This window comes from Hirundo rustica, chromosome 7 (genome assembly GCF_015227805.2).
Source record: "Hirundo rustica isolate bHirRus1 chromosome 7, bHirRus1.pri.v3, whole genome shotgun sequence".
Lineage (NCBI taxonomy): Eukaryota > Metazoa > Chordata > Aves > Passeriformes > Hirundinidae > Hirundo > Hirundo rustica.
This window is the reverse complement of record NC_053456.1, coordinates 21073712-21098843: the sequence shown is the minus strand read 5'-3', so window position 1 is coordinate 21098843 and position 25132 is coordinate 21073712. Positions and strand designations below refer to the sequence as shown.

The following is a 25132-nucleotide window of genomic DNA, read 5'->3' as shown; positions in this document are numbered from 1 at the left end:
GCAGTTAAAGATTATGCCTCCTTCCTAAAGTGGTAGCCAAATGTTAGGAGCGCATTTTGGCTGTTTGATCTGTCTGCACTTCCCAAATCCATTGCGTTCTTCAAGGCTTACTCTTTCCAGGGGAAAAAAAAAAAAAGTCATGAGGAGACAGTATGGCCTGAAATTAATATTTTTTTTTCATCAAGTTGTCTTCAAAAAAAAAGAGGATGGGACAGGACTGGGAGAGAACTTCTCAGGATTTGCTTTTTTAAATTATTTGCCACTGTAATACACAGCAATTGCTAATATTATGTTCTTAGCAATGTTCTTCTTCTGTAGCAGAGATGTGGAACAAACGGCTCTTGGTTGTGCACTGAGTGTTCCCAGTCATTTTTCCTTTCAGGAAAACCAGGAGGTTATGAAGGCAAAAACGTGGTACTCACAGATTGTTTTGGTTTTGTTTTTAAGCACAGTATCAAAATTCTACTGTCTCTCTTTTTTACTCTCTTTTTTATTGTTTTCTGTCCCCCATTCCTTGTGGAACAATTCAAGGTGAAGATTCCTGAGATCTTGATTCTCAAGAATTTCAACTGGTTGAGAGTTACAGATGTCATTTGCCTTGTTTTATAAATATAAATTGTCTGCTTGAGAAGATTTGCTTTATCAGTAAGCTACCACAATTGTAACTTGGTAGCCTGAAATCTCCAAAAGGTTTAGGAGGAGGAAAATAAAAAGTTGACTGTGTATCAGTCGACAGTACTTAAATCTGAGATTGGTACTTGATTACCTGCCTTCTGGCATGGTGTTCTAACTTGTTAATTATAATTTTTCCTCTGTCTAAGCCCACATTGCCTACAGGTGGTAAATTCACCTTTGTGCAGTGACCTGGCTTGGCAGTTGAAAGTGTTAACTGTTTTTCCTGTCTCTCCGAGAATTGATTTCTCAATCCCCTGTCAGCAGAAATAAAATAGCTGACTGTTGTTAAGGAGCTATCAATGAAATAATTTTCAAGTTCTGCTTAAAAATCAATGGCACAATATGGTCCAAGATCACCAACATGTAATGTTGACATAAGCTTGGAATATCTTCCTTTGTTCATGTATTTTCTGTTTTGCAAGAGTTCACACTGCCTTCTCAGAAATTCCTGCCTCCTATTACTAAGGGTGATATAAGGGTAAGTCTTTCAGACTTGATATACCTTTAAATATTGTTTTGGCTATAACCGTCTAAAGAGATATTATGGAATAAAAATATTCCTGTTATTTGCATGTATTAAAACAGTGCAGATATAATTTCAGAAAGCAATCAGGGTACTTTTGATTTTATATTTTAAATCTGTCTGCTGCTGGTATATGCAGAGACATGAGGTAGATATTGAGCTAAACTTTATTATTAGCTTATTATTCATCTGTCATTTTGGATAGCAGGGGATTTCAAAGTAAAATTCAAATATATATGACTTTATAAATCAGAATGTACAAATGATAAAATTAGTTTTTTTTTTTTTTAAATTGGTGGGATTTTTCCTGGGGATTGAAATGTTTAAGCTAATACCATCTAATACAGTTAACTGAACATTATTGCAGGATTCTCTTCCAATGTCCTTCCAGCCTGGTTCAGCTCTAGTCCTTAGAAGTTGATTGTTCTGCAACAGATAGGTATTCCTTCAGCCATTTGTTGGTGCCCAAAATCTTGAATTCCACACACAAGAATTCTTATGGTAACAGTATTGAGATCTACTTATCTGACTACAAGGGTATTGTTTGTAGTTGAGTTGATGCAGATTATTGACGTTAGTGATAAAGACACAATCTTCAGGTCAGAATCAATGTGCACAGTGTTTGAAGTTCCAATTTCCAGGTGAAAGGTGGCTCCTACCATAGATCAGGATCAGCGTTCACTGGATTTGAACTTCCAGTGTTTGGTTGAATGGAATGCTTTCACAAGTCCCCATTTTAAAGTCTGTCATTTTAAAAATAAGATTAGTTTATCAAATCAAGCACATTTTGTAATAGGAAAAGCAAATGAAGTTATGAAAAGAGCAGTTAGAGACTCCTTTTTAGTGTAATGGTACCAGAACCATCTAGTGCATATTCACCTTAAAAGAAAGGCATCAAAGCTTTGTTTTGTTACTGTGATGGGCAATGGCCTAATAATGAATACTTACACTCTGCCTATGGTCATTGTATTTGTCAGCATATACGTACTATGAAGAGTAAAGCAAAACCTTCCTAATGGTGGTTTAAATAGCTTAAATCCCTTCCATGCTCCTCCCTTACATTCAGTGTCTTGGTCCTGTCCTGACAATACAGTAACGGTTTGAAAGACGTTCTTTTGTTCATCATTTGTTGTTAAAATCACCAATATGGTATGAGAGATACTTCACAAACATCAAAGAGCTGGTAGATTCAGTTTCTTCTTATTACCAATATCAACTGGATGAAAATCTTTGCTTCCTGCTATACTCTGATGAATGGGATGGTGCCAAGCAGAATTTGCTGACCTCTTGCTGCAAGTGCTTTCCAGAGTTCTCACGGATGAATGAACTCTTATTTCCTCTAACTGATGATGTCAGTTGGGAATGTTCACCTTTCTTTCATTCCTAGTTGAAGATAAATGCAGTGATGAATTGTACAAATTTTTTTGCCAGTTTCTTTGGTCTGTCTCCTTGTGTGAGGAGAGTTTGAGAGGCCAGTTTATTTTGCAGGAGATGGAAAGAAAGGAGCAGTGTACACTACACTGTTGACATACTCTCTGCTGATGGCTTTTACAATTGCTAACTTAAATCATAGGGAATCGAGAAAATATTTATATTCTTAATGCATATAATTATGCCTAAAATCTTGAGTGGACCATTTACTGTGCTTAATGTGGTATTTAGAGGAAATTAAAGTTCATTCTGGAGAACATTTTGACTGTAGCATGGCAGATGTTTGTGAATTGATTGGTAGTAAAGCCTGACTTAAAAGTACATAATGCGTAAACACGTGTTTGGAATTTTTTTGGTATTATCAGTAGACAAAGAGAAGTCAAGGCTTAAATACTTTCTGTCAAGGCTGATATTTCCTGTGTAGATTTGACAAATAGCTTAAATTAATTAATTTTGTAACTCATGTCTCTCTGGTTATGTCTAGATCCAGGCTATTTTAAACTGTATGTGCATATGCCAAAATAACGATATAAAAATAGCTGTATTCTGAAAAAGACACCTTTTTCATTTGGCTCAATTCACACAAATCTACAAAAAATGCATTCACACATGGATTTATTTGGAAATTTTTGTGGATTGGTTAATACAATAAGAAAAGTCTAGAGAAACTCTGTGGAAGATATTTCATTTTACTTTTCAGTGCAACTTCCCTGTTCTGAAACTGCTGGAAATAATCATTTGTAGAGAGACTGCTTTCTGTATTCTTGTTTGCTTTTTTCTTTGAGAAGCGACAAATGACCGAGTTGTTTCACGTGTAATGCTGTAGAGCCCACAAGGATGACCCACACAGGAGAATTTGTGGATTATTGAAATGAATTACATTGCTTGGGATGCCTGTAGGATGTTTTGGGTGGAAGTGCTTGTTGTGGTTCATAAACATTGTTGGCATCTAGTTCTAAGTAAATCTCGTATCATGTACAGCTTGTACTGGCTCTGTGAGATGGTATTAAATAGAAGGGATAATACACTTGTCCTAAATCCATTACTAGTCCCATTGTATTTTTATTAAAGTCAGTGAGCAAGGGAATTGTAAGAGATTAGACATTGTTTTGTACCACAGAGGAGCTCATTGTCACTCCAGCTGGTGCAGTACCTGGCTTGTTCTCTTTTCTGCACACAGCTGCTACAGGTTATATAAGCACTTACCACAATGAAAAAACATAATCTAACCTTTCCTTTAAACTGCAAAATTTGTCTTAATTGTCCTTTAAAATACGATTGGTTTTAAACAGTGTTTTTAGAATAAATTCTTACTATGTCACTTCACCCTCAATCTTCTAAATCGCCAGAAAACCTCCAGGAAGAGCAGAGAGCTGAGGCTATGCTCAATAGAAGTGAAAAGATTTCCAAGGAAAGCTCTGAATAGAAGGGACTGTGGGCTTGGTGTAGACCAGACACCTGTGTTAACAGGGAATATTGTGTGAACTCAATAAATTGCTCTTGGTGCAACACAGTTAAACTAACTATGAGTACCTCAAACGGCATTTTTCTCTGTCTGTATCTGAAAAGCCATTTTGAAATTTCGAAGGTCAGCTGGAATAATAATTATTATCTGGTTTGATCCCTTGCATATCCCAACTTAATTCTTACAACTGTGGTTAAATTGGAATGTATCTCTTACAGGAAAAATTAACCTTTATCGAAGTATTTTCTGGCTAGGGTTAAAGTGCTTTAACTTGTATAGGCTATGCCAGCAATTAATTATCTTTACTGTTTAGAAATAAGACACAGCTTTGGTCTGTATTTGTCAAGCTTCAGCAATCATTTGATTATGCTAGTGTGAAAAACCCTGTATATGTGAGGTTTCTGGTTTATATATATATATATATAATGCAATAAGAATAAAAGCATAGAATTTCAGAACACTGAGTCTTCATGTATAAGCACTTTCTCAAAGCCTCTGTTTTTTCTCCAGGTTTTCATTATTTCAGCAGAGATAAGTGTAGAATTATTCCCATTGGACATTAGGCTATTTATATACTCTAGTATAGTCTTCTAGTTACAGTTAATTTGCTTGTGAGCTTCCAGGCTTCTCAGTCACTCTGGCAAAGGGAAGTCCTCTGTTGGTAAATACTGTATCCACCCTCCCTTTGTCCCCTGCCCAGCAGTGTATGAACTTCAGTGTTTCATTTTAGTGAAAACATCGTTTGCTTTCACTAAAGCTGCGGGCCAGTTCTGCTCCCTACATAGGTTTCTGTTGTTAGTAATTTACTATTCTCAGAATGTGCCATTAACATGGCCTTTTCTGGCTGTTGAAAGATGGTAACCAGTGAAAGGCAAAGAGTTTGGAGTGCCATCAGAAAAATACACATTGGGGTTTATATTTACGGTTGTATTCTGAGACCTACTCAATAGGTGGTGTTGACTGCATTTAGTATATGCAGTGATTTATTAAAGGAATGCCTTCTGCCACTGAGCCAGATTCTTTAGGGAAGTCAGAATGTGTTATTTATATACTGCCACCTTCATTACTGATGTGCAATGACACTGGACTTCAGAATGAAATGAGAGGAGCTAACTAAGAGCTACAGATAGTGTTTTAGGTACTCCTTGTCGCTTTTCCAAGGAACAGAGCTGTGTAAATGATAGAATTTTAGGCAATTGAAACATTTTAATAAAAAGTATTTAAGTGCTTTTGAAGCTTTTACAGGGAGATGGTAAGTTTTTACATCTTGGAAGTTTTGAAAGGAATGAATAAGGTGCTGAAAAACACTCCATACTTCCCTTGGTGGGGGGGAAAGACCCTACTGTAATCACAGTTACTCTGTAGTAGTGGAGACTTTTGCACTGCCTGCAGGATCACAGGGAATTCACTTGCACTTTGAAGTGTGAAGTGATAATCCTCACAACTGCTTATTTCTTTATTAAATTTACGGAAGTTAATTACATGCCCTGGTAATTTACAACAAAAAGATCACAATTCTCTGATGCCAAGTAGGCAAGTGAGTTTTCCAAGCTTCAGTTTAGTCCCTCATGCTGTAAGAAGAATTTGGCATTGGCACACATTATTATTATCATTCATCCAGAAAGTCTATTAATGTATGCACATGTTTCTACACAGTAGTGTCTCATGAGTAGGTCTTGGTAAATCTGCTATATGCAATTTACATGTATTTCATCATTTTATACTGCTGGATGTACTGTGAATGTCCTGCTTAGCATTTGTTGACTACTTGAGGTCTTTGGAAAATGAGAGCAGGACATAGTTAAAATCACTGTATTTCGTATGGCTAAATATACTGAGTCTTTCTATGAGATAAATATATTGCCATGCATCGAGTCAGAAATTAACTGATTTTTAAAACAGTGGTATTTGATATTCATTAAGTTTGCTGTATTTCATATGCCTTGACAACTGTAAGCAAATTGGAATTTGGAGAGATTTTTGGTGGCTTTCTGAGTGGTTCTTGTTAGAATGTTGCTAGCTAGAAAACAAGAGTACCCCTCTCATCAAAGAAGGCAAAGTGGATCATTCTGCTGGTGACAGAGTGACCTCAAAGTGTACAATTGGGGAGGCCAGAAATAATAAAGCTGATCATTGCTCTGTATTCTGTTATTAAGCATCTCAAAGTTAACTTGAATAGTGACTAAATGTGTTTAAATGACTAGTACAGTGATAGAGAAGATAAAAAGATCGGGTTATGGACTCTTTCACCAGCCCTAAATAGAAGCAAATAATTGAAAATGGTGCTGCAAGAGAAATAACCAAAAAATGCGCTATTTGTATGTTTGTTTAGAGTGTTGGAGCAGCTGAGAGAAAAAGAATTATGTGGAAGCGTGCCTTTCTCCATATTATCATTTGTGTTTTACAGTTTCTTAAGGAGTTAAGTCCCATTTCAGTGGAACACCACCACTGATGCAGGGGAATCTAAGTTCAGCTGACCCATTTTTACGTTTCTGGACTGTCTAGCTTACATTCTGCATGGTGTGACTGCTGCTCATATAATCTATCAGAGAACTTCTTTGTGTCTCACTGCTTCATCAGCTTCATACAAAAATGCTGCATTTACAAGTTTCCATCCTTTTATCTAAAGAAAGTTTTCCAATTCTTTGGCAACTTCCCTATAAAACCAAAACAAAATTGTGAGTATACAACTGTCAGTTCTCCCCAGCATATAAAGCTGTAGGTCAGCCTTTCCTGTGGAAATTGTTCGTGTAATCACTCCTATAGAACAACAGTTGTAAACAGCACCAAGTCAGGTATGTAAACAAGAACTTATTAAAATTAGGTCAGTGCCAAAATGGATTTAGACTGTGTGTCACTATAAGGATGTGGAAGAGAGGTTTTGATTGGCAGCTTTGTGCTTAAATAGGCTTTAGAAAGGCCAAGTTTTGTTTGCTATGTTGATGCTTGAAATTTTCTGGACGTTCTGTGTTACGTAGCTCCCCTTACAGTGTGATTACAAAACATTTCATTTCTGCTTAAGCAGAAATTTGAAAGTTTGGCTCTGGTGACTTCTGCTGTAGCAGTTTATTTCTGTCAGTTTTTTATTGACTCCAATTTATATGTACCAATGCATTGCTATTGTGGGGGAAACTGTAATGCTGAAAGCTGTGTGGTAGGTGCCTACAGAATTAATTCAAAACCCAAAATAGTGTGTAACCAGAATTCCTTCACTGCTGAACAGGAATCTTGGTGATTGTGTTGATTTTTGTGTATATCTACCCAAAGAGAGGCTGAGAATAAAGATCTTAAGTGAAAAGTACTTACTGGTAGAATTGCTTCCCTTATCTTGTTTACACTGATTAATTAAAAAATAGAAAGCATATAGGGTTAAAGATAAGATGGTACCACTGTTTTCTTCTTTATGTGTAATCTTGTTGCATGTCTCTACATAAGCTGTTCTGGCCACTCATCATAGTAACCAGCTGGGCCATTTCACCTGCTGGAGCCATTAAAGAGGACTCTCTCCCCCTAGATTAATCCCCTCCGACATTAGTTTTTTGCTCTGACAACTGGAGCAGGCATTCAGAATTTGCAGGTGGCCAGTGTGACGCACATAATTGCCTACAATTTTAGGCAATGAATAAAAATGGTCTACATTACTTGTCAAAGGTTGTATATGCAGTGCCAAGTGAGATCTATGGGAAGCCTTTTAGGGTTTAAAGAACAGTTAATAGCAAAGCTGCACAGTGCTTTTTTAATCATAATGCATTTGTAATATAGCATTTTGATCTTCTCCTTGTAGGAAATGGTGTTATATTAGCCACTTTTAAACATTTATGAGTGAAATTCAGTTATAGGAGAGTAAAAGTGATTATTCTTAGGCAGAACATGTTAGATTTCATTAAAAGTTTTAGCTTGCCCCTTCCTTGTTAAAATCTGTGGGGAGTCCTGTTCCTGGAGTGTTTCAAATCAGGATCTGAAGATTTAGAAGAGCTTTTTCTTTTAATTTTTTTTTCCTCCACTAAAGCAACTGCAAGACTAGAAAAGACAGTAGTAAATACTGATGTTATTTGTGGTTGTTTATAAATGTACTTCAACTGCATAGCATTAAGTGCAAAAAATGTTGTGTGCTCAACAGTTCCTGGAATGTTTCCTTGTATTTTAAAGATCTTAATGCTCAGTTACATCAATTACAACTTTAAAAAATACATTATTTAAAGCACGATCATAAATTATCTACAACAAAAAATAGGCGACTCTAAAATGTACTACTCCTAGAAGAGCAGAGTTTGACCTTTTAGACCCAAGAGCCTTTTATTAACACCTGCCTGTAAGGAAAACCGTGCCACACGCAGCTTTCGGATTCACGACCACAAAACTGATGAGGAAAGGCTTGAAGGGTTCAGTTTGTGTCACTTGCTGTTTGCCGTTTCCATTTCACAGATGATTAATCTTTCTGTGAAGAAAGGCCAGAGAAACAAAGCACATTGGGCTCTTCCTGCAGTTACTCCTTCTGAATGCACACTAGCTTGCTAACTAAAAGGCCTTTAGATTTCCTGCCGAGAGAGATGTTCTGAAAGTGAATGCAGCTGGTTGGAGGTCACCAGTGCAAGGCTCTTGCCATTGTGTAATGGAGGCTTTGGCAGGTTTCATTTTGGGGGGGGAGGGAGAAGGTGTTGGCGAAAAATTAATGCGGAATAAAAAGGGCTTTGGCCGTTTGAATTAATTTCTTGAGGGTGGATCATCAATAATAGGCTCCATTTCTTTTGCTCACAATTTAAAAAAAAAAAAATTGCTGTGTTTTGTCCCACCCATTCCCTTTTCTTAATGGCATGTTTATATTGTGCGTGGTCTCTCCCGCTGGATGCTGAAATGTTGCGTCTTACTGAGTTCGAAAAGCAGTCTAAATGTACTGATTTTTACATATATTTTATGAGCTCTGCTGATGTTCTTGGTGACAAGAGATGATACTTGAGTGTTGTGTATGTAACTTTCTAAATGTGGGATTTGGATGACTTTAATACTCCGTATTGCTCTTTAGTGACACGTATAGCAGCAATTTGTGGTTTTTCGGGAGAGTAAAAATTTGTTTCTAAAAGGTATTATCTAATTCTTAGTTTGTGTGTACGTTTTGAATCTTAATTGATACATGCCTTGTTTATGGAAGAGAATAGTCTTGATATCCAGCTGAGTTTTTGACTTTGGGGTTTTTTTTTGATCTTGCGTAGGACGTAATGTGCAAAATCAAGACATGGGTAATAGATGAAAAGAAAGCTGTCCGCTTCTATCATGATTGGAATGACAAAGAGGTAGGCTATAAATATTACTTCATGAATTGACTTCTAATTTTGCTACCTGTTACTGGTTCTTTTTAAATTTTTTTAAATTATTTTTTAGATTTCATATTCATAGTGTATTGAATGCTAAATTTATTAGCTGAATCTATGCTTATCTGTGATTCATGTATTACACTTGAATTCTGTAACCTTCTCAGATGTGCCACGAGGAAAATGATTATAAAAATAATTTGAGTTGATATCAACTGTTTTTAAAATTCTACCCCTCTGTTCTCACTTCCAGATTGATGTTTTGAACAAACATTTGTTTTTTACTTCAAAACCGATGATCTACTTGGTTAATCTCTCTGAGAAAGACTACATTAGAAAGAAAAACAAGTGGTGAGTGTGTACAGGTTAAATGTCTAAATTTGTATTTCTCTTTCACATTTTTCAATGGTCAGTAATTCCTTGCACATTTAGATCAACAAGGATATTAATTAAAATAGCTCTACGAACGAATCTTGTACTTCTGTTCCTTGTTTTGCTCCCACTGACATGCTGTCATATGGCGACTACAATGCATATGGTGAAACCTTGACTGAAACTGCAGAAAAGAATATGCTTTCCATCCCTGCGTTTTAACATGAATCCATTAACTTTGAAGAAAATAGATTAGATTTAGAAGTACTAATTTAAATAAGCATATGGCTTTATCATGTTCTATAATGGTGGTTGTCTGAACATCTTTCATTCCAAAAGAATGAATTGAATGCCAGAAGACTGAAGCTATGTGAGTTGCACTGAAGTCTTTCAAACAAAATTGCACATTTTAACGTTACTCTTCTGTTTGCAGTCGGGTGCCTGGCTTTCTTGCCACTTCTTGTGTGTTACTGGTGGTTTACAGGCCTCTTCTGATGGGCTTGAATGCCATGAACAGCTCCGGTTTTAGTCAGGTGTTTCTGATATCAATATTATGACTCGGATGTGTGATGGTTACAAAATCAATCTATCAGACATTCAGCGAACTGGATGAAGAACCAGTCCTAGCATGGCAGACATATGGTGGGAATCCACTGTTGGGAAGTGCAGCATTTAGCGTGTCACTGGAAGCACTAGGTGGCATAAATACCGCTCTGTGGAGGAGGGAACAGATTGGGTAGTTAGTATATGACGAAGGAAAATCTATAGCAGTGTGTTTAGTTTAAAAAACCCCAACCAAATAGCAAACCTTTTCTTAATTAAACAGAATTTTAAACACTGTACTTGCGAGATACTTTGAAGATCTGTAAATGTATGTTTGTGAAGAGATATATGCGTGTAACTCATCCAAACAAGTCAAAAGTATCTAAAGCAGAATATCTGAATTCTCCTAAAGTACACCCTCTGTTTCTCCCTGTACTTCATTAAGTACTTAGATGCACATGGTTTCAATTTTCCATTAAAAATTCTCATTTCCATATGATATCAAAGAGTGAGAAGGCTTTAAACTGAAAAATAAACATTCATAGACTGGGAGCCAAAACAATAATTAATGTCAGATGGTTAACTCCAATAAATCATTAGAATAAATTCTGTGAAATTACTGCAACTAAAACTGTCCTTTTGATACTCCAAGACATTTTGTGTTGGTACTAAAGAACAAAATTTTATGTATTTTAATAGCAAACTCTCTCAGTCCCAAACACAGACTTCAGAACAGACTTGACAAGCAATATAATAATTTAAGCTCTTCATATTTGGCCAATTTTTATAATTTTAATTTTTTTTTCCTCTAAATATTTTTGGGCATGACAATTTAAATATAAGAAGTGGTTCTACCCAAGGAAGTACTTAAAATCGGGGTAGTCGCATTTGCTCTGTTATTGTAAGGTGATACTTTTTTGAAAGTAAAAATGCTGTGGTTTCTTAAGGTTTGCTGTAACAGTACAGACATGGAAGTTTATGTGAAAATGGATGAGTCGGTTTCCCTGTCCAAAAAAGGATCCTCACACCTGTATTTGGATGATTACAGGTAGAGCTCGCTGGCTCTAATTGTACAGTAAATACCATTTCCCAGACCCTAATGGTAGCCAGACTACTTAGGCGACGCCAGTCTGTGATTTAGCTGTCGCCAGTCACCCCATGGTTTTTGTGAGACTAGTTGTGATGATGACGTAGTTAAACCCAATTGGAAGCAAATCTTTGGATAAATTGCGATTTTTAATTTGTAAAAAATCAGGTGTTTGAGTTGAGGAGTCAAATAATGAAACCGTTTAACTGTTTCTATTACAATTAATGATTTCGTTTTTAAAAAGTATACCCAGATCTCACGGATGTGAGTGTAATTGTAGCTGAAAGATCAAAGCCTGGGTATCTGAGTGATGTTCCAGAAGAGAATTTACCACATAGCCATTTTCAGTACAGTTTCTGCCTCCTGCTGTTCCTATTTTCCCTCAAGCTAGCCATTGACTACCCCCTGTGCATCCCTGCTCGTAAAAAATGATTGAGGAAGTATTTGTCATGTATTTATGAGTGGGAAACATTGTGTGATAGGGAAAGGCATCTACTAGAACCAGAAAGATTGCCATTTCCTTTCCTTCAGCTACTCTGCCACAGTTTTAAATCCTCTGTTTATGCAACACAGCTTTTATATTTAAGAGCAGAATAAATGTTTTCTATGAAGGATGCTAACGGTAGGCTTCTGTCATTTATGTGGTGCAAGGAGATGTAAATGATCAGAATATATTTTATTGTTAGATGCCACTTTGTGATTTTTGTTATTATTTTGAGGAGTAGGTATTCATATTTGAAATACAAGCCGCATTTAGTTGTAGTCATTCTTCTCAAAAAATCTTAATTTCTGAGCTTAATTCATAATATTACTATAACAAAGGGAAGGTTAATGCAGGGAATGCTCGGCCATAAAATGTTTTCATCAGACTTTTGCAACTATAAAAGTGTTTAAAAACAGCAAAGGAGAGGAGAGGCTTTTTGATTTTGGGGTGTAGAGGAAAACTAAAATTGTCTTTGTTTTACTGGGTGACTCTTTCAGAATTAATGAACATTATAATCGTTAGTTAAAACACACTTATATTTAAGTGCCAATGTGTTATTTTTCAATCCAAGAAAAGAAGAAAACACTGTGAAAGATAGGACTATTGTGTGTTTGAGTAGGTGTATTGACCTTTTGAAAGATGTAAAAACTGGAATGGCTCCAAGCAGTTACTTGCTGGTTTTAACAATGTTGAATTAGTCATTCAGTTGATTTATGATTAAGACCTAGCCCCTGAAGAGAAGCTGACATGGCAGCTGTGTTAGTCGCACTTGTGTTATGATCAGATGACAGTAATCTCGATGTTTATGGGGGAATCCACTGAAACCATTCTTAATATGTACTGCTGTGTTCTCAATGAATACTTAAATTCTTCGTTTAGTAATTCCTAATTTTTTAAAAAATCTGGATCTAGTATCTTAACCATGGTATACTGTATTTTAGTTTTACCTTGAAAATATTCAAAATAGTAATGGTAATAATAATAATAATCAGTTAAAACTGCATTCTCTTTATGTAACATAAATCCACGATATCAGATTTATCAGCCCTTCATCTAATTTAAGCTTTTACATTTCAATCTTGCTAAAGAGTGTACTTCTAGTAGCTCATAGGATGGGTTCTAAGTATGAAATATATTGAGCTAATTAATGAGTGAATGTAGTGGACTGTGCTTAGCATTGTATTTGGTTTGGTATTTTGGACTTGGAGCAAGCACCGGAAATACTGTTTATGTTAAAGCTGCTTAACTGATCTTTTGACTCAACTTCTCAGGTCAAATAAAGTGAATTTCATCCTATGCTAGACTGGAATTCAAAAAGCCAGTTATGTTGCTAAAGATTTCTAGTATCTCTGGCATTGTAACTAAATTGTCTGAGACTTAATTTTGGTTTTCTGAACATTGTTTTCTCTAATATAATTCAGTCTTGTTGAATATCCAAATGTATGTTCGCATAATTTTAACAGGTTTTTTTCCTCAAAATGTTACAGTAGGCATTCTGTTGAAAATGCTGATCGGTGTTGATAGGATAGGGGGCTTAGTATTTTGCTCCTGTGTATTTAGAAAAGTGACATATATGTCATATAAATAAAATTTTGCCCATTAATTTTCATAGCATTTTTAGTGTTCTTAAGCTAGACGAGATATAATTAGGTCAGATGAAAGGTCCATCTTTTCTGGTATCATGTTTTTGACAGGCCGCTAACAGATGTCCAGGGAAGATTATAGGAACAGATTAAGCAAACAGAGTATATGCATCCAGCTTCTTGCAATCTGTTATTGTAGAACTGACTAAGCCAGATATGATATACTAGTGGTTAATACTTCTTGACTGATTTTTATTCTATAAATTTACCCATTCACCTTTTGAACCCAAGTATACTTTTTGGTATCCCAATATCCTGAAGCAGGGACTTCCACAGCTTAACTATGTGCTATGTGTAGAAGTACTTCCTTATGCTTGTTTTGGATCTGCCACATCATAATTTCATTTGATGCTCCTTAGATCTTGTATTATGAGAGTGAATAATCCTTTTCTATTCAACTTTTTCATACTGCATCAGATGTTCTGAATATTAAAAAAAAAAAAAAAAAAAAAAAAAAAAATGGAGGGGGTAGGGAAATCTGACATGAAGAAAGGAATGTCGAGGGTCAAGTAAAAGGAACACTCCATAGGTTTCAGTATGAATTAATGTGTTTCGCTTGGTCTTTCACTTTTAAACTAGTTAGGAAACAAAGTTATAAGTGGAGTTATTTATTACCATTTATGGTAATAAATGGTGACTTAGAGTTCTTGTTGTATTTCTGCAGGTATGGATGTTTAGGCAGTTGCATTTTATTCCAATTTCTACTTGAGAAATTATTTGAAGGAATTTTAAAATCATAAATTGTAATGCCAAGGTGGTGCTGAGATGTTTTCTTGACATAGCTGCTTAATGATTTTAATGTTGTCTTCTATGCTGACAAATGCGGAAAATAATATTTTTAAAAATATATTACAATTCTTGTTCCTGCCTTACAACTGAAACACTTTAAAAGATTATTAGGAGATGATTTATGTTATCCGGGTACAAGTAAAGTTTTGCACACACAAGTTGAGGAGTCAAGATATTCAAAGCTAACCATATCCAGAAGTTAGACATCCTGCTACATCCTTACCGCCTGACTGAGAGAGAGTATCTTAGAGCTCAGGCTGTCGAAACGAGAGAATTGCATATGTTTTTCATAGAGCACTTACCTAGTGTAGTAGGGGATAGTGAATATTGTTTGCTTAATAAACAGTTATTCTTTATTGTTTCTTATACAAATGAATTAATGAATGCAAATTAATTAGTCATCCATCAACCAAATGGCAGTCTGTTTTCTTTCCAGCACCTTGTCTTGACATTGCCAATTGATTTCCTGTAGTCTCCTGTTTTACCGATTCCAGTGACTTCGTTTAGCTCTTCTGTTTATCCCGTACTTTTTGCGCCACCATTTTCCTAGCTGATGTGTTCTCCGTGGGTCTTTGCCAGATTCCCTCTCCTTTGATTTCATCCCATTCTTGCTGGCTTAGTTCCAGCCCAGTCCTTTGGTCTGGATGATTTCTTTCACCAGACTTCCTGCTTTGCTTTCTTCTGCCTGCCCTCTGGAGTCCCCTGTCTGTTTGAATGTGAGTGCATATTGTTTGGCTAATAGCAGGTATTGGGAAATGTCTTTAAGCATGGAAAGATGGGTCCCATTCTCAACTTCAGTGTGTAACCTCACTCCAGACACAAAAGCACCTTCTGGAGTCTGTCTCCACTCCAGCGTTCACCTTTTGCCCAGGTGTGATGGTTTAGCTCTGATAGTAAGTTTGCTCTGTGCCAAATGTTTTGGTTCCTGTGTATTAGGACAGTAAAATTTTTCAAATAAGTTGTTTCTGTATGTTTTAAAAATAGACAAGGTTGTATGGTAATGCTTTTTTTCAAAAATTCTGGTCCACCTGATTACAGCATGGCACTACTAAACAGCTAAAGTGTAGGTTGCAAAGTCAGGAGATAAAACCTCAGTAATTTACTTAGAATATGTTACTCTTGAAATAATAAAGAGAGAGATGGTCATGGTAGAGGGAAACCTGGATTTTGGGAAGGCCTGTCCTGGGCAAATGAAGGTACCATCACACTATGCTTAGAACTCCTCAAAGGCCGCAGGCTGAAGAGAGCCGGGTGAGCAGGGAAATGAAGAACAGTCTCCATCGTTCTGAGTGACACGTGACAGCCCAGCATCCCACAGCATCAAAACCAGCACAGCAGCCATGACCCACCCCTTGTACTCTAAGAGCATCCGTGTCAGCCGCAAGCAACTTCTCCACTTCATTGCTGTGTGTGTGATCCCTGTCTTATTAGCTGCATATCATCCAGACCTCCCTTTGAACAGTTTGGCATTGCTTCCCATCTTCTCTTCTTTTTCTTCTTCTCTGTGCAGATGCTCTTCTCAGTGTTTCTTAGTTCTTTGTTTTGGCCGTCACCACTGTAGTTTCTGGTCTGTTTATACGCAGTTCTGTGGGTTCAGTTGTGATGTTGAATGGCTGCAGCTATGGATGTTTGGATGCCCTACCAGTTTTTATACTTGGCTTGTGTAGTCTTATGAATTGCTGTCTGCTAATGATGCTTCTTTTAATCTGCCATGGCAGTTGAGGAATCAAGTAATTAGTATGATATGTTATTTAAACTCCTGGGCTTTCATAGGCAAAATCTAAAGCAGCACAGAATCTAGTGCTAACTTGCAATGAGCAAAAACTTAACTGCTTTAAAAGTTTCCAAACCTGTGAAGGGTAAGAAAGGGCTTCTTTATTAGTATACACTGTCTGAACGCTTAAGAAGCTTTGTTTCTCCTTGGTGTTCAATGGAAATATTTTTGACTCTTAAGCAGCACGTGTTTATTGAAGATACTAAATACTAAGGAAGAGAATAATGTTGGATTAGATTCCAAATCAATTCTTACACAACTTGGATTACTTCAGTTTCTAAATAACAGAGCAGCAGAGATCGGGACCTCCACAAAAATATGTGGTGACGTTCTCAAAGACAATGATGTAAATTTTGTCATTTATTGCAATGCAATGTTTCTGACTCTGGATGCATAATGAGGTACAAAATTATTTTGAGCTTAGTTCTTGTTTAAAACCACAGAAAGCTTCAACTGCTCAGAAGCAAACCTGAGATGCAGAGATGTCTTTTGAGTATAAATTTTGTTATTGTGTAGTGGGTAACTGTTCTTCCTTTTTCCCAGTATGCTGTGTAAAGTGCTTCAGTTCTCTGCTGCTTACTTTCCACGGTGGAGAAACTTGTGCTTTATGCCTCAGTTTTCTTCACTATTTCCCTGTAAGTCTTGGTGCTTTATGCTTGGTGAAATAGTAGACAAAATATTTTGGGAAATGTTGTCTACTTTAAAATCAAGTTTCCCAATGAAAATACCAATATTGTTTAATAATTACTTTTTTTTTTCTGGAATGTTATCAGTGATTTATCTCCTGGATGATGTCTGCAAAGACACTGTGTTCAGCCAGTCCTCTTTTTCAGAGGCCATCCAAACGTGCTCAGTCATCTAAGTCTTTGTTGTATGTAGCTGTGGTCCCTCACTGAGCAATGCTGCCACTGGCTTAGCTGGCTAAGCAACGATTCCCTTGTATTTATGATAGGTTAAAGCATAGTTTTACCAATGTATGGTTTAATATAGGTTTACTATATTAGTAAAATGAATATACTATATAGTTTGGGGATTTTCGGTAGCTTTATACCTTTTTTAATACTCTTTTAGTGAGATTTTTAGCTTCAGAGTGTCTCAGCTTGCTTTTTATGTTGTAAGTTTTTAGATTCAGACTAGCTTATATTTAGGAGAAGAGGCCTTTCTCTTTCATAATACTCCAAGACAGTGATGTCCTAAACACCAAAATGGGAAAAGTGAAGGAGAAACTGTGCTTTACTCACTAGTCTTTGTTAAAGAATGGAAGAAAGCAGGAAGGTGAGCAGCTTAATAAACCAGCTTTCACATTGAGGACCAGATTCTGGAATTTACAGTATGTTTCATTCCGGGGTTGTTAGTCCTGAGCATCATCAACACAACCTCATCAACAGGTTCTCAGAAATGTTTGGAGGAGAATAGGGTACTAACCACAATATCAGTGCTGTCATCTCACTGTTGTGTCATTATCTCAGATGTAGATTTCAAGTCCTAATTTTAGTGGTAAATAGTTCAGTAGTGAATGCCACTCTTACTTATTTTAGAGTAAAGCAGTTTGCATGTAAGCCTGTAGATAGTGATGTTAAAATCTCCTTCACATTTGAGGATCCTGATGAGAAACATCATTAGTAGTGGAGAAGTAGAACAGACTTTGTTTCTTTTGGATTGTTGAGTGTTAGAAGCACAGTCACCTTCACTGCACTAATTTTTGGCTATAATAGTGATTATAGGAGGAGGAAGGAGAATAAAGTAAGGTGAAATAGTTTCCTGAATTAAATTTCCTGGGGATTAGGATTATTCTTTGATTGCAAATGAGTGTCTAAATTTTCTTGGAGACTGAGCTTTGTTCTGATACATTTTTCTGTTTATTGTTGATTCAAAAAATACTTAGTGATACAAATTGCAAAGGTCCAGTTACGCCTCTCTCTTTGTATTAAAATGCTATCTCCTAATAGGCTCTAGTTTATCAAGTTATCTTTTTCTGCATATGGGGGGAATTTTGGCAGAGAAAGTGTAAAGACTGATCTGCGTATGCTGTGGTTTCCCTTACAAGCTCATTAATGTCCCATTAATGAGCAGATCTTATCCTAGAAAGTAGGATTTGGGGGTTTTTAATAGGGAGAGTTTTTGTCCTGTTTTGCTTTACAAATAAACTAGTAGAGATTTTTGCATGAGATTGTTATTCTTGTTAGCAGTCATTTATCCTTAAGTTACTGAATATTAAGTTACTTATTTCTTCCTTTTATTAATTCATTAAGCCCCGTGCCTTTCAGAATGAATGAACATTGTTAGCCGAGAACATACCGGTTGTGTGTAGCCCTTAAAGCAAATAAATTTCTCTTTCAAATCAAGGGGAAAATAGATGCTATGAGGTTGTGTCCCAATCTTTTGGGTCACTGTTCCTGTATCTGACATTGGCATTTAAAAACCAGCAGTTGTTTTTGTGAGGGTCTATTGAGAATCAGAAGATGGAGAGGAAGCTGGTGAATGACTTTGGAGGTGAGTGGCTGTGGTCTCACCTGGTGTGATGGGAGTAGCTCCTCCCGTGTGTGAGGATCTGAATACCTCCTCACTGCCTGTAACTGGTCGGTTCTGGGAGGAAAACTCTCGTGTTAGGCACATCAACAGTTGAAATAACTGGCAGATGAGCTTTGATTTTAGATGTTTTTTTTTTAAAGCACTTTGATAATATTGTCTTTCGTTAAGAAATAGCAAGAAAATACATTCACAAAGCTTTGGTATTTTGGATTGAGAACTGCAATCAGTATTGCTCTAATACCACCTCTTGAACAATGTCCCAGTCGATAGGTATCTTTCTTTTTGTGATGTGTTACTCAGTATTGCAGTGTTTGATTTGCAGACAAGTACCTGTTTATCCATCTAAAATTCTGCTTATTGAATTCATTACTCGAAAAATTTCATGCTACCACTTCCTATAGAATTGTGTTAATATCTTTAAGTTCTCTTGGTTGAAGCTAATTTTATTTCACCATTATTATACCATATTTCTTCATGTGCATGGTATTTGAGATACCTGTAGGGTCTGGGAAAAATACTCATCTTGGAATAGTTCTTTGTGAATGGTCTGCAACATCTCCTTCTCTGGGGAATACGTTCTGTAACATTGTTCTGTTTTCTATAAATAGGGAGTGCATGGAAACATCAGGCATTCAAACGTTTATTATAAATGGAAAAATAATATGCGAGGAGGATGTTCTTTTATACAATTGGAAATGTAGGTTCCTGTGGCTTTGGCACCCTTTTTTAAAGTTTCCTTTTTCTAAGTGACTTCGTTGTTTCACAATTGATAGACACGTTTTTCATTGATGATTATTTGGAAACTCAGATGCATTTTTTTAAAAAACAGTTTTAATTTTATGGTTATTTACAGCTCGTTATTTTGTATTAAGTACAGGGAAACATGTTTTCCTTTAACTGCTTGTTTTTCCCAAGAAACATATCCTACCTTCTAAAGTTTTGGCATAATATTTTATATTCACAGATAGAGTTTCTTCTAGTGACTAATATGGATGGCTAATGTTCAGATATTGGTAGTCACTAGTCTTACAGTGGATGGAACCATGTATCCTTGTCTGGAAACCAGGAATAGATGCATGTTCATATTTAAATTGGAGAGGAAAGTTTGTACATTATATATGTTTAATTGAAGAACTGTCAGATGAGGCATTGGGTATGAGTGTCTTGTTATCCTGTATTACCAATGCTTGAGCTTAATTATTGCTAATTTGGAGAGAAATTAAGTAGAATGTAAATCCAAATGATATTTCGGACTTGCTATGCTCTGGTATTAGTTTCTGAAGCCTGAAGAGATGTTTAGAAGATAATTATTTGAAAGAGATTTAAATGCATATGTTGGTTTTGTACTTCATTGGGTTTAATCAGATTCATTGTATACTGAGTCTTCTTGTTCTCATGCATTGGCACAGTAGTACATTCCTGAAGCAAAAATGTTTTTAAATCCAAATGGCTTTTATTAAAGAAGAAAAAAAAAAAAGAAAAAAAGAAAATAAAATCTTACACCTAATACATTGAAAACCTGCACAATGTTGCCGATCTAAAACATGTGATGGTACTTCCAGCTTATGTTTTATTTCAGAAGCTCATTAAATGCATACCTGTTTTTTATTTAATAAAATCTTTATGTCCCAGGATATTCAGATTAATGAAGTGTGCATGCATGTGCATGTGTGTTCAGTTTCCCATAGGATTTTCAAAAATTATTATTAGTAGTATTGTTTAAAAATAACTTTACGGAGGGTAAATGTTTGTCTTTGGCTCCCTCTATCTGCCTGTCTTTACTTGTCTTTGTGAACTATCATTTTTTCATAACTTGATCCATCATATAGATCAGAATCACCAGATAAGATGTCTACAAGTATTTCATATAGGCATTTGGTAAAATAAATAAATAAATTGAAGTATGGTAAAGAGCCATGGAGTACTAGTAAGAAATGTCGTTTTCAAGCTTAAAAGCAAGGTTAAATGTCTTTGTGCTGAGACAGTGACTTGTTGAGGTACATTTCCATTCCATTCAGAGTCTAATTTTTGTAGTAAGCTTTTCATAAAGACGCAGCTATATGATCAAAGTACAGTAAATAGTAACATGGGTTTAGCTGCCTGTCTTGCAGTAGTGTGTGGCGTTTGATAGCCTTTTGTTCTGGTCTCTAGTTGTGTTAGTACCCTATTGACACAGAAGGAAACTAGAATGTTCTATTACTGATTTCTGACGAACAGAAATTGTTTGATATGCTAAAGCTATTTTTGACAGAAGATAGAAAGTTTTGACAAACATGCATGGCGCAGCAAGTGTCCAATTCTAAAGAGCAAAATAAATGCAAACCACCATTATGGGTAACACAAACAGCCTGAAAGCAAGTTATCAGTAAGCAAATAATTGTTGAACTGTTATGAATGGAATAGGCTGTTGAAATAGGGCATGATTGGCTGATGTTACATATGTCCTTGATTACCTTCCTTGTGCTTTTATCCTAATAAGTGACATTCTTTGTATTCCCTTGGATGGCTAGACAGTCTGACACTGAAGAAGAATAAATATTGCATGTGGTACACATTAAGCTGTCATCTAGGACAGCATTTATAAAAAGTAACTAGAAAAATTCATAAGAAATTCTGCAGTGCTACAGTTTCCTGGCTCCAGTCATAATTGTCAAAGTTCTTGACACATTCAGGTCTTCTGAAATGATTTGGGTTTACAGCTACTTGGTGTATGAATAATTATTAAGGATTCTTTTTTTCTGATAATGCAGACTGCTAATGTTCTTGAAATGATGCATCCTCATTGAAGACCATGGAGTGATTTAAAAAAAAAGGAAAAGTGTTGTGTATGTAGCTAGTTCTCGTGCAGCAGTCAGAACTAGAAAATATATATATATATATATATGTTTAAAATGAAACTAAGTGATAAAATAAAAGAGCTTGTTTTCAAATGCTGTCTTTGAATCTTGGTAGAAATTCCATTATGAGCTCATGTATTGTTACAATAATTGTAATTTGGAAATGGACCTTTTTTATGTAAAAGTCAGCCTTCTGTTTTTCTTCACTGACTTGAAATTAAGACTCAAAAGCAACATAGCAGGATATCATCATCTCTGCAAGGGCAGTGGAGAAAACCCCTTTTGAACTATCTAAGCTGATGAGTTAGAGTTTGAATGGTAATTATTTTATTCTAATTTCAAGACGAGGGATGTGTAGGAATTATATTCTTCATACTCTTAAATCCCTGAATTCCTTGTGATGGTTTGTACAGTGACCAAGAAATATTTAATGGCTCATTTGTATTTCCATGTATTTATCTGTTGCCTAACATAATGCCATGGTACTCGCTGCAGTTTGACACAAAAATTCATGATAAATATTTTAAAGGCTTCTCACAGTTCTGTCGCTGACCATGTCATTGAAACTGTACACTGTATTTGTGGTATAACCTGGTTTTACTTGATATGAAAATGCAGCCTTCTTTCATTATTGTTTAGTTCATGTGATTGGGGTTTTTTTTTTATTATTTCTACTATTTTTTACTGAGTTAAGCATATCCCATAAGGAAGAAGGGAAAAAAGCCTGTTACCACTTCATCAAGTTACTTGAGGATTAATATAATTTTATAGGTGACATTGTGCTTATTCTCATTCCTCTTCCAAGCAGCCTATAACTTACAAGATCTCATTGTGAGTAGCTTGGGGAAATAGACCCATTGGCTCTTTCATAAAATTTGCATTTAATGTTAAATTAAAATCTTAAAAGAGTTCTTAGAAAAGGGTTGGGAAAAAAAATCTGTATTCATGTGAAGGGATAAAGCTGAAACACCTGTTTATGTTGAAAAAAGTTTTCTCCAAGTATAACACTACTCAAATGTTACAGGTAACTGTTAACTCTGTGGACCACTACAGAGCACAAAATATTTGCCCAACTGGTAAATTGAACTGTAAGCCCCACTGTGGGAAATTGCTTTGCTGTGCTCCAAACAGCAGTTATCTTAGTAATTGTACCTGAATTCTTTTGTGGCTAATAGACAGTTGATGTCCTTCTTACCATGACAGAATTAGTTTATTGCAATATTTTAATTGTAAACATTTCAGGTAAGGTATGTTCATGTAGTTTGAGATGGGCTGAGCATGATATTTAATTGGTGCTCTGAGAGCACTGGCGTTTGAGTTGAGAATGTGCATAACCCCGCATTTCACATTCTAAACCGGCACTCGCAACAAGGAGCTTATCAGAGCAAATTGTCTAGTCCATCCCCTTCCTCACTCAAAACCTAATGACCCTTTATCATCATGGTTTAGATTGCTGGACACAGATGTGAGAAAATACAAGTAATCTACAGGTAACTACAGTAGCTGCACTGATGTTCTCAGAGAACTGACTGCTGGGAAGATAAAAAGCTTCCCACAGAGCCTGTGACTTTCCAGCAGCAAAGCACATCATGAGCTCATACATGAAGTTTTATTTGCTGAAGATTCACAATAAGATGCATTAGGACATTCAGCAGGGTCCCTTCTTAGATGAGCACAAGAATTCAGTGGGGTTGTTAGTTGATGCACTAGTGCATGGCTTCACACTAAAACTAGAAAGTGCAACAATACCAATAATGTTTCTTTTTGAGAACACCACAAGCTGCAGCTGTAATGTATTGATGTTAATGTAGTTTGTTCCTTGATAGTAAGTCATCTAATGTCATTGGACTTTTTGTCGTTATAGAAAGTATTCAGGTGTGAAGCAAATGTTTGTTAGGAAAAAAAGCTGCTGGCTGTTGAAACACAGTTAGCATTGCATGTGAGATATGAAGAAGTAGAAGTCTTATATGAAAAGACTTGTGTATAATTAATTACCATCTTTTTTACTCAGCATTTTTTGTTGTAATCATAAAGTAGATCTAACCATCTCTGCGTTCAGACACTTTGACAAGGAGTAGGAAAGAAATAAAATATTCTTCAGATATATTTCACATACCCTAAGGTTAATAAGGTAGTAGTCTTGTTTACTATTTTAAATTTTTTAAGGTTTTTTTTTTTTTTTTTTTTTTTGTAATTCAAGAAGCAGTTTTTAGTGACTCAGTAAGGTTGAAATGTATCTATTAAGCCATATGGGAATGATCGATGTGAATCAGTCTGTCCGCACTTTCTTTCCCTTCTAAAGTAACTTAAGTATAAGCAAGTTACTTACCTAGAAAAAAAATTAATATGTATGCTGAAATGCTCCCCCCCTGCCTTTTTTTTTTTTTTTTTTAATCATCTGTAAATTTAGAGGTTGTGAGGAAAGAGATAACATGGCATGAGAGGTACAAGTCATCTGGAAATGATGATTCACGGAGGGTGGTATTAATTATTAAGCAGGCAGTAAGCATTACAGTGGTCATCTTGGCAGAAAAATGGTAATCCCTCAAAAAGCCAAAAACGCAAGCCTAAGAAAACAGCCTCCTCCCACCCAGAAAGAAACAAAGCACAAATCCCACAAACAACATATCCCTTCCTCTGGTAGTATGAACAAGACGAAGTTATGTCTGTTTTTTAAGTGAAGTCCTTCTGCCCTGTGCAATCATCCTCAAAGCTTCTGTGTTCTTAGGGAGTTGCTCTGTTGACAGTTGCTGCTGCCGGTGCCAAACCTTTGAGCAAGAGGGCTGGCTGGAAGGCTGTACCTCTCGAGCTGAGCCTGTGACCAGAACAGCAGTCTCCTCAATTTTCTGTCCTATTGTTGATCCTCCATGTGAGTGAGCTACCAGACACTGAAAACTCTATAATCTTTGCTCCTCATTCTGTTCTATTTCTTTGTGCCCATTTTCCAGCTTATGCCAACCTAAATGGTGATAAGCGGAACTCCTTATTGCAGAGCCTAACAGACACACTCTAAGAAATTATTTTCTCTGATTATGCGTATCTTTTGGTTAACAGTAAAGACATGCAGAAATGTTTTCTCTTGTTCGCTAGCAAATAGGACCTATAGGAAAATAAATAGATATTCCCGTGTTCTGTTTTGTCTTTCTATTGAGGAAGACAAAAAACGTAAAGGGCTGTACATTCTGAAAGAAAGATTCCCCCCCTTTAAAAAAAATTAAATTAATTCTGATGAAGTCCATGTACAAATTACAGCAAACATTTGATATATCCTTTTATGATATATGCTGTGTTTTATATTCAGTAGTGGCTTTAATTCTCAGCTACAGTAGGCATACAGAAAATCAGAAAAAACGTTGGCTGTTACAAAGTTTTGTTTGAGCTTTTTAAACTGAGTGATTAGCAGAAATAATGACCCTGTCAGCCTTAATCACATTAAAATGTGGTTAACATCATTTAATTTTTTCCACTTAATATGCGAAAATTTCCAGTAGATTTGCAGTGAAGGCCATTGAAATTCCATTAGAACAAGAATAAAAATTTCAGGCATCATTTATTCAGAGAGGGAATAAAGGTCTCGTCTGAAAACTGCTGAATCTTCCTATTAGAGAAACTATGAATCATTGCATTGAGCAGTACCTTTAGCTTCTATAGTACTGCATCTGGGTTGT

The 25132-nt window shown here is 36.0% G+C and overlaps 1 protein-coding gene across 4 annotated transcripts in view; it reads left to right on the top strand.

Annotated features, from left to right (window-relative positions):
- Positions 1 to 25132, top strand: part of OLA1 (Obg like ATPase 1) — a 105541-nt gene that overhangs the window by 56990 nt on the left and 23419 nt on the right. For all 4 annotated transcript variants that reach the window (XM_040069460.1, XM_040069461.2, XM_040069463.1 and 1 more), the window contains 2 exons: positions 9305 to 9385; positions 9657 to 9754. In XM_040069460.1, the coding sequence (XP_039925394.1) occupies positions 9305 to 9385; positions 9657 to 9754 (179 nt within the window). The remainder of the gene's footprint in view (positions 1 to 9304; positions 9386 to 9656; positions 9755 to 25132) is intronic.